The following is a 9,343-nucleotide window of genomic DNA, read 5'->3' as shown; positions in this document are numbered from 1 at the left end:
TCAGTTGCTCAGTCGTGTCCGACTCTTTGCGACCCCATAAATTACAGCACGCCAGGCCTCCCTGTCCATCACCAACTCCGGGAGTTCACTCAGACTCACGTCCATTGAGTCAGTGATGCCATCTAGCCATCTCATCCTCTGTCGTCCCCTTCCCCCCTGCCCCCAATCCCTCCCAGAATCAAAGTCTTTTCCAATGAGTCAACTCATGAGGTGGCCAAAGTATTGGAGTTTCCTTCCAAAGAACACCCAGAACTGATCTCCTTTAGAATGGACTGGTTGGATCTTCTTGCAGTCCAAGGGACTCTCAAGAGTCTTCTCCAACACCACAGTTCAAAAGCATCAATTCTTCGGCACTCAGCTTTCTTCATAGTCCAACTCTCACATCCATACATGACTACTGGAAAAACCATAGCCTTGACTAGATGGACCTTTGTTGGCAAAGTAATGTCTCTGCTTTTGAATATGCTATCTAGGTTGGTGGTAACTTTCCTTCCAAGGAGTAAGTGTCTTTTAATTTCATGGCTGCAGTCACCATCTGCAGTGATTTTGGAGCCCCAAAAAATAAAGTCTGACACTGTTTCCACTGTTTCCCCATCTATTTCCCATGAAGTGATGGAGTAGATGCCATGATCTTTGTTTTCTGAATGTTGAGCTTTAAGCCAACTTTTTCACTCTCCTCTTTCACTTTCATCAAGAGGCTTTTTAGTTCCTCGTCACTTTCTGCCATAAGGGTGGTGTCATCTGCATATCTGAGGTTATTAATATTTCTCCTGGCAATCTTGATTTCAGCTTGTGTTTCTTCCAGTCCAGCGTTTCTCATGATGTAGTCTGCATAGAAGTTAAATAAGCAGGGTGACAATATACAGCCTTGATGTACTCCTTTTCCTATTAGGAACCAGTCTGTTGTTCCATGTCCAGTTCTAACTGTTGCTTCCTGACCTGCATATAGGTTTCTCAAGAGGCAGGTTAGGTGGTCTGGTATTCCCATCTCTTTCAGAATTTTCCACAGTTTATTGTGATCCACACAGTCAAAGGCTTTGGCATAGTCAAATAGACATTAGTGCTAGATAAAAAGCATTTTGTTTTTAAATGTATAGTTGAATTCTAAATAAAATATATTTCCTACATGTTAAAAAAATTGTCCTTCATAGACTGAGAAAACCAGAAAGCAACCACTGGGGACCTATGGCCTGAGGGAGGTATGAGACCTGGTGTGGGTCTCGAGGGCTGAGGTATAACATATCACACACACACACCACGCACGGGTGCTTGGAAATGTGGCCCTGGACTGGTAGGAGGCAGGGAGTTGGAACTAACCCGGTTTTGTTTTTTATTTTTTTCCTCTAATAGTTTTATTGGGTCCTTTTTTCTAGTTTCTTGTTCTTATTCATGGTGTCCTATCTTAATCCCAGTGCCCAAGACATCTGTAAAGGACTGTGCCTCTGTGAAAAGGAAACCAGAAAAAAATGTATACTCTCTGATCCAGAATCAGAGAAACGTGTAGTTTGCTTGATGCGCTGGGTGGAGATGGGAGATGGGCTGGGGATCACAGGTGAGGAGAGTGGGTTCTTGATCAAAATTCCAAATCAGTGTCACATGAGTGCATAAAATGGATTTACGCTCCCAAGTTGTGTGGGATTCAAAGTTAATAAAAGTAACATAAAAGCTCACCACCAATTTTTTTAGAAGAGTTACAAATATCTTCTCCCAAACTGTGGGTTGTCTTTTAACTCTATTTATAATGGCTTTTATTATACAAATGTGGTTGACTCTTGCTTTATGGTTTGTGTTTTTAATTCCTCCTTTAAGAAATCCTTCTCTACCATGATATCATAGAGGCAATCTCCTACAATTAATTTCTTCTGAATTTTTTTTAGCCTGCAACAGATAGTTTTAAAAAATATTTATCTAATAGAAGTATAGTTGATTTACAATGTTATGAATTTCTTCTCAGAATGTGTAAGTGTTCACATTTAGATCTTGAATCCAACTACAAGTTAATTTTCCATATGGCTTTGGATATGGTTTGAGGTAGGGATCTAATTTTAGTTCTTCCATCTGGATAGTTAATTGTTTCAGAGTTTTTAGCTCAGTGGCTTCCCCTTGCAGATAGACTTACGATGCCACGTTGGTCACATACCAATTTCTTCTACATACACGTGATTATTTGCTATTTCCTCCCGTTAGTTTATCTGTTCATCTCTCTGCCAAATGTATTACTGTATCTTTATAATAAATCTTAATATTTGGTAGTACAACTTCCCTCTTCTTATTGTTATGAACTGTGAAGAGTCTGAGAAATGTATCTGTTTGCAAGCTAATGAGTTAGCCTGTCACTGGTTCATGGATACAAGTAGAAGACATGTGAGGCTGGTGAGTCAGAGGCAAAGGACTGTATTGCTCACAGCACAGCAGGCAGCATAAGCTTTACATTCACCTCAGTTACCCTTGCCCCCAAGTTCCACAAAAATCACACCTGAATCAGATCAAGCTTCTCCATCTTCCCTACCACCTTACATGACCTGTAGGGCACAAAGAAACATGTTAAACACACAATGAGGAGGCAGTTAGCAGAATTCACCATGTGGGAAACCCTATGGGACAAATCATTCAGTTTGGAATAGATTTAAAAAGAAAAAAAAAAGGATGAAGAATTTATAAATTAAAAGATATTTTAAGAGACCCTAACCAAATGCAATAAGTGGATACTATTCGAACCCTGATTCCAACAAAGAGAGGCTTTCCTGGTGGCTCAGATGGTAAAGACTCTGCCTGCAATGCAGGAGATGCTGGAGATATGGGTTCAACCCCTGGGTCAGGAAGATCCCCTGGAGAAGGGAATGGCTACCCTCTCCAATATTCTTTCCTGGAGAATCTCATGGACAGAGGATACTGGTAGGCTACTATAGTCCATGGGGTTGCAAGGAGTCAGACACAACTGAGCAAATAACATACTTTTTTTTCAAGCAAAGACTAAAAAGTACATATGAGACAAATGACTGGTTTGCACATTGACTACGTAATTGATGATATTAAGGAGTTGTAAACATTTTAAAGTGTCACAAAAGTAATATGGTGGTATGTGTGTGTGTGTGTACGTGTGAGTCACTGTGTCCTTATCTTTTATAGATATATACTGAAATAATTACAGATACAAAGATAGGTCTGGGATCTGCTTTAGAATTGTCCTGTAGAGAGACAGGGCAAGAGGGAGATTTCAATGCAATGGTACTGGCCCTGATTTGCTACAGCTGGGTGATGGGCATTGGGGAGGCTCATTGTATGATTCTTTGTACACATTTGAGATTTTCCATAAGTTTGAAAAGGAAAGGGGGCAAGTCACATGTTAAAATCACCAGACTCCAGGCAGGTATTTTGAGGTGGCTGTGTACAGATTAGACTGGAGGAACTAACTGAATCTGGGGATCTGAGGAACTAACTGAAGAGGAAAAACGGATTTGGAGTTGGCTACACTGATCTAATTTGAGGGCATCTGAGTAGAAGAGCCCAAGGAGGCAGGTGGTAATATAGGATTGGAACTTGGGAGAAAAGTTTGTAGTCCTGCACTTAGGACAATTACAGCTTTGAGCATATAGACACTTTCAGAGGGCAGAGAATGGATGATTCCACCTCAGGGAATGAACCGACTTAGGGTTCAGAAGGAAAAAATAAGGAAGCCTGCTGGACCAGCAAAGAAGTTATCTCAAGTTAGCTCAAGCCTCCACCTAAAGTTTACTTTTGTTTTAGGAACACTTATCAGCTATGGAGCTACATTTCATTCTTGCCACCTAGAGATTTAAGGAAAATAGCTAAGGTGAAATAGTTCAGAACAATGTATTTGAAGGACACAATCAGGTCTCATCATCTCTGTAAACTGCAGCTGTAACTTTCCTTTGGAAGTTGCACAATGCTGCTTTGAAATGGTTCCAAATGATTATTTGACCTGGAGCCAAATCTTGGCTCTGAGTGCCTGAGTCCGTTATGGACCAGGTTCGCGGCAAACACCAAAAGTGGCTTTCTTTGGACACAAATGGGAAGTGGTCCGTGTTTCGAAAATTTTAATTTCACGGACCCACACAAGTAAGCCAGGCCAAGAGGAACGAGGTTCCCCAACACTGCTCTCCACCCTGGTCACCATGTGCTCATGTTGGAGGGACTCATCTCTCCAGACAGCTACCTTTGTCCTCCAGTGAATCTGAGTAGTTACTGCCCTGTGCTTACGTGCGGCAGAGAAGGCAATGGCACCCCACTCCAGTACTCTTGCCTGGAAAATCCCATGGGTGGAGGAGCCTGGTAGGCTGCAGTCCATGGGGTTGCACAGAGTCGGATAAGACTGTAGTGACTTAGCAGCGGCAGCAGTAGCAGCTTACATGGGGAAGTCTCTAGAAGGAGCGTTAATTCTTGCTTCCCATCTGCCTAGAGTGTGACATCTTGCTTTCAATAGTTGAGTTACTCAACACAAAGTGTGTTGGTAGCAAGAACAGGACAGAGGGATGATGCAGGGAAATGGCATGCAAACAGCCTCCCAGAGTCAAACTATTTTGAACAAAAATGTTAGGAGTTTGAATTTGACGTTCTTGAAAAAGACAAGGCCAAAAGGGGATATCACAGAACTGTTTGCCCATAATTCAATCCCTTGACTATTGCAACGCAGCAATCATGTGGGTCCATATGGATTTCCTCGGCTAGACTACTTGAGGCCACAAATGCAAGCTTATTATCACTATCCAGAAAAGTGCCTGGCTCATAGCAAAATTCAAGCATGACTCAATCAGTGAACATATAACGAATACACAAATAGCTCTGAGGAAGTAGATATTATAAATACGATTTAGATACCATCCTCTCAAAATCTCTTTAAAGTAACACACATGCATTTGCTTCATTACTTATTTCTTTTTAAAACCATGTTTCCAGTGTCAAGAAATAATAATACTTTCCTTTAATAGCATGATGATAGAATTAAATCAATGAGACAAATTAATGAGAGGTAATGACAATGTTTCTTATGGGAGAGAAGAATAAAGGTCTCTTGATTTCAGAAACACCACGAAGAAAAAACCCAAACAGTTGGCCTGCATTTCCTCCTCCAAGTCAGATTATTGGACTACACTTGGGATTTGTTCTTTCCAGGCACCAAGAGAAGACGGACTGCCATCCCTACACCAAATTGTACTGTCTTCCCCAAGCACGCTCAGACAGAGCGGACTGCTACACAGCGCTCAGCCCCCATTTCTGCCTTCCACCCCTGCAGAGCACGCAGGTGTTTCCCGACATCTGCATGTCACCCAGTTCTGCCTTTCTCATACCTGATTTCAGCACCCCCACCCTTGCTCCAGGCTATAAGTTTAGGCGGGATAGGAACCTCAGGCTGCCTGTCTCTGTGGTACAAAATGTTTTCCCCCATCTCAGATGTTAGGTCTTTTAAGAGGGCTAGTTAAGCATTCTTCCAAAGAGAACTACTGATGATTTATTATTGCTGATGGTGCCCTTAATGGATTTTTATATAAAGACCTGCAACATGAAATGACCTCAGAGACCATTTAGTAAAATCTCTTTATTTTAAAAATGACAAAATTATCACCCCAAGTCCATAGTTTACATTAGTATTCACTTTTGGTTTTGTACATTCTATGGATTAGGACAAATGTATGTATAATGACATGTATTCACTATTACAGTATCAATACAGAAAAATTTTTTTACTGCCATAAAAATCCTCTGTGCTCTGCCTACTATTCCTCACTCCTTCACTGATCTTTTTCTTGTTTCCACAGTTCAGATGATAATGATGCATTAATTTAGGTTCACTGATGGTAACAAATGTACCACTCTGGTGGGGGGTGTTGAGAATGGGGGAGGCTGGCATGCATCAGGGCAAGGTGGGTATGAGACATCTCTGTATCTTCCTCTCAATTTTTTCTGTGAACCTAGAACTGCCCTAAAAAAAAATAACAAAGTAGTAAAAAATAACAAAATAGAGACTTTGGGAGGCTAAGTGACCTGACCAAGGTCACAGAGCTGGTTCCCAGTGGACCAGACTAGAATGCAGGGGCCTTATGTTGCAAGTTTTATGCACCGCACATTGCTACCCTGCATCTCATAACACCAAGAAAAAGTCAAGAGATACTTGGAATTAGAGGAGGATCTCCTCTAGTTCCAACTGAATCACTCACTCATTGCTCATGGGGAGAACTGGGGCAGGTACTGAAATTTACATCCGGGTTCTGTTTTAACCCCCCACCCCCACCCCAACCACACACACGCCAGCGCCTCCACACTTCCGCTCTTGCTGTGCTCTGCCTGGAAGACTTCCTTCTCTATCTTCAGCTGCTACTTGCTCCTGAAGGTGAAGCCTCCTCTGGGCAGAATGAATTCCTTTCTCACAATTCTCAACTCTGAGTACTTTGCAAATAACTCAGTCATTGAATGTGTAAATACTGTACTCAATGGTTACTTATTAGCCCTCCAATTGGACCCTGAGCTCCGTTAAGCAGGACTAGATCTTAAATTACCTTCACATTTCCAGAGACAAGCTCTGTGATGGAGTACCATTTATGTACTCAAATCTAAAATTTCTTTTTTCCAGAGTACAGTTTAAGACTAGAAAACATTATCAAACAAAAATAAATATTGCTTCTACAATGAAGCAGCTGATAGAATATACGGAATATTGTATGTTTAAGAGTGCTGGTAGGGGACAAACTATGTTATTGTGAGGATATACAGATATTCTTTCCTTCACATTAGAAACATGATTGACAACAGAACTGTAATTTTTCATTGTTCTGAAATGGCTAATAACCATTTAAGAATAGTAGGCAATCATTTGCTTTAAAAATAAAAGAATCACACAAAATATATAAAGTATATAAAGAACAGTTTGGTCCTTGGTCATGGTATTTGCTGGGAGTCATTTTAGGTTATAAGGCCATCAGTGATGAGGAGGCACAGATCAAATAATGAACCTGAAAACGTCTGGTTTTAGATTGTGATCACATAAAAACAAGGCAAAAAAAAAAAACAAAAAAACAAGATCAGTCATGAAGTTATTGCTTATAACCCTTGCTACTTTAGGACCAAGATTACATTTAAATGTACTAAAGCAAAAAAAAATATTACAATAATCTACTTTGCAAGTGTCAAATAACCAACTGTTTGATTCAAGATTTTAAAAAAGGAACACACACCACACAAAGATGGTTAAGCTGTTTTTTTCTACCACCTACATAGTGTATAATGGTGCATAATTAGAAGTAAAGTTTTAGATCAAAAAACTTCACCTTTTTAAAATATCTTTTGCTCCATTTTACAGGTTCCTGTGATTTGTATTTTCCCTAAAACACAACATTTGCTCTATTCATTTATCTCATAAGGACTTGCTAGAAATGCAAATATATACATATATAAAAGTGGCTAGCTTAGATATGATAGCCCAGAATTTAGTAACTGTATAGGCTTTATGGCTGTTTCACTTACATATAAAATGAATTTTAGAGGACAAACATATTTGGTATTTATTCTGATGAAAGCTTATTAATCACAACATGTTTTTTGAAGGTTATTTTTAAAGGCTTCATTTTTTAAATTCAGATGATGTCCAGGCTCAGCCTTTTAAAAGGAATGTTGGTTTGTTAGATTGGGCCATCTTTCTTTATTTCCCTTAAAATTCAAACATAAAATAAGGAGGAATGCAGGTCTATTAAAAAATAAAATACTTGTAGCAATACTTTAAATTATTTGGCCCTCAAAAACATTGCTTAAGAAATCAAGTTCAGCTTAGTTGTAGGTAAATGTAATTATGCTTGAGGTTGGGATGGTCTACTCTCCTTTTGGCTGGAGGTTATACTTTTGTGGCTGGAAAAAATGCTCTTCAATAGCACTAACTAGTTCTTCCAGTTCTTTCTTCAGCTGCTCGGGATCACTGCAAAACAAGGGGGAAAGAAATTTCAGGTCAGTGGATTATTTTGGAGCATGTTTTAAAGACTCCCAATATCAAGCAACACTGATATTTACTCTTAAGTGAAGAGTTAAATAAGACAGAACTCCAGTTACTTAAGCATGGGAACACATCTGTGGCATGGATAAAAAGCCCATGAGACAATATTCATTATTTTTCCCAAAGGCTTCCTCAGGGTCTCTACTATAAACAAAACCACACCTTTGCACTTCTCATAAGAATTTTTTTTTCCTTTGGCCATGTGAGGCATGTGGGATCTTAGTTCCCTGACCAAGGATTGAACCTCTGCCCCCTGCACTGGAAGTGCAGAGTCTTAACCACTGGGCCACCAGGGAAGTCCCATAAGAATTTTCAAAACACACAATCTGTAGCCTAGCGTCCCTAAAAGTTCTGCAGGGTCCACACCTAACAGTGCAGAGAAAACTTTCGTGACTCCAGTTGTCATTTATTGAACTTCTTGGTTTTAAATACAGTAACTCACATCAGCTAGTAGCCTGATACATAAGCCTGACACATAAATTAGACACGTGTCTAATTATAAGTCTGTTTTACCTATTAATCAGCCCTCCAATTGTTTGCACGTAAATGAGTATTTTTCATTATTTCAGTTGAACTGTTATAAGATATCTCCTGCAAGTCCTTGGTCTTGCAGGACATGAATGTTCCTGATCCTATCTGCTTCAAACTATTGGGAGCTTGGCTGAAGCCTCATGTATAAAGCCTTCCCAGGATGGAAGAGATGATGAGCCTCCTGGTGGGCCTGCTGGTCATGCACCAGGAACTCAGACTCCAGATCTTTTTAATTTTACTTTGGGAACAAAAAAGTCACAACTAAAGTATAAACAAAAATCTAGGGAACTAGATCTCTTTAATGAAATCAAGATTTTAAGCAAGTGAAAAATATTGAGGCCCAAAAACCTCAATAAATGTAGCTATCATTATAATTATTTTTATCCCCATTGGTAACATACAAAGTAATTATGCTTCATAAATACATATGAATTACACAAGTCTTTTTTTCCTTCTCCAAAAATGTGCTTTGAGGAAAATAACAGTTCTCAGGAATGCACACTGACTAATAATTACTGCGTTTTTTTTTTTTAAACAATATCCATTAAACTAAAACTCATCAATGAATTTAATTTACTATGTATCTCCTGCTGGTTTGGTTTATCTGTTAGAACCCTGCTTGACATAATTATTACCTAATTTTGGAGACAGTAAGAGAGGTTCTTTGTTCTTAGGAGATGAGTATTAAAGTCTGCAACTTATTTTCAAATGGCTGAGAAAAATTTGAGAGCAAATATCACCAAACATTAGCGACTGCTGAGACTAGGTTGGGGTAGGCAAACTATGGCTTTTGGCCTGTTTGAGTAATTTTAT

General features: G+C 39.5%; 1 protein-coding gene across 1 annotated transcript in view; it reads right to left on the bottom strand.

The window, feature by feature from the left end:
- Nucleotides 1-5,542: 5,542 nt before the first annotated feature.
- The window catches only part of PGM2 (phosphoglucomutase 2), a 37,549-nt gene continuing 33,748 nt past the window's right edge, over nt 5,543-9,343 (bottom strand). The window contains exon 14 of the mRNA XM_069593831.1: nt 5,543-7,924. Coding sequence (XP_069449932.1) covers nt 7,822-7,924 — 103 coding nt within the window. The 3' untranslated portion in view covers nt 5,543-7,821. The remainder of the gene's footprint in view (nt 7,925-9,343) is intronic.

Source organism: Ovis canadensis, chromosome 6 (genome assembly GCF_042477335.2).
Source record: "Ovis canadensis isolate MfBH-ARS-UI-01 breed Bighorn chromosome 6, ARS-UI_OviCan_v2, whole genome shotgun sequence".
NCBI classification, from domain to species: Eukaryota; Metazoa; Chordata; class Mammalia; order Artiodactyla; family Bovidae; genus Ovis; species Ovis canadensis.
Note: the sequence above shows the minus strand (reverse complement) of the source record. Positions and strands in the feature narration are given on the sequence as shown.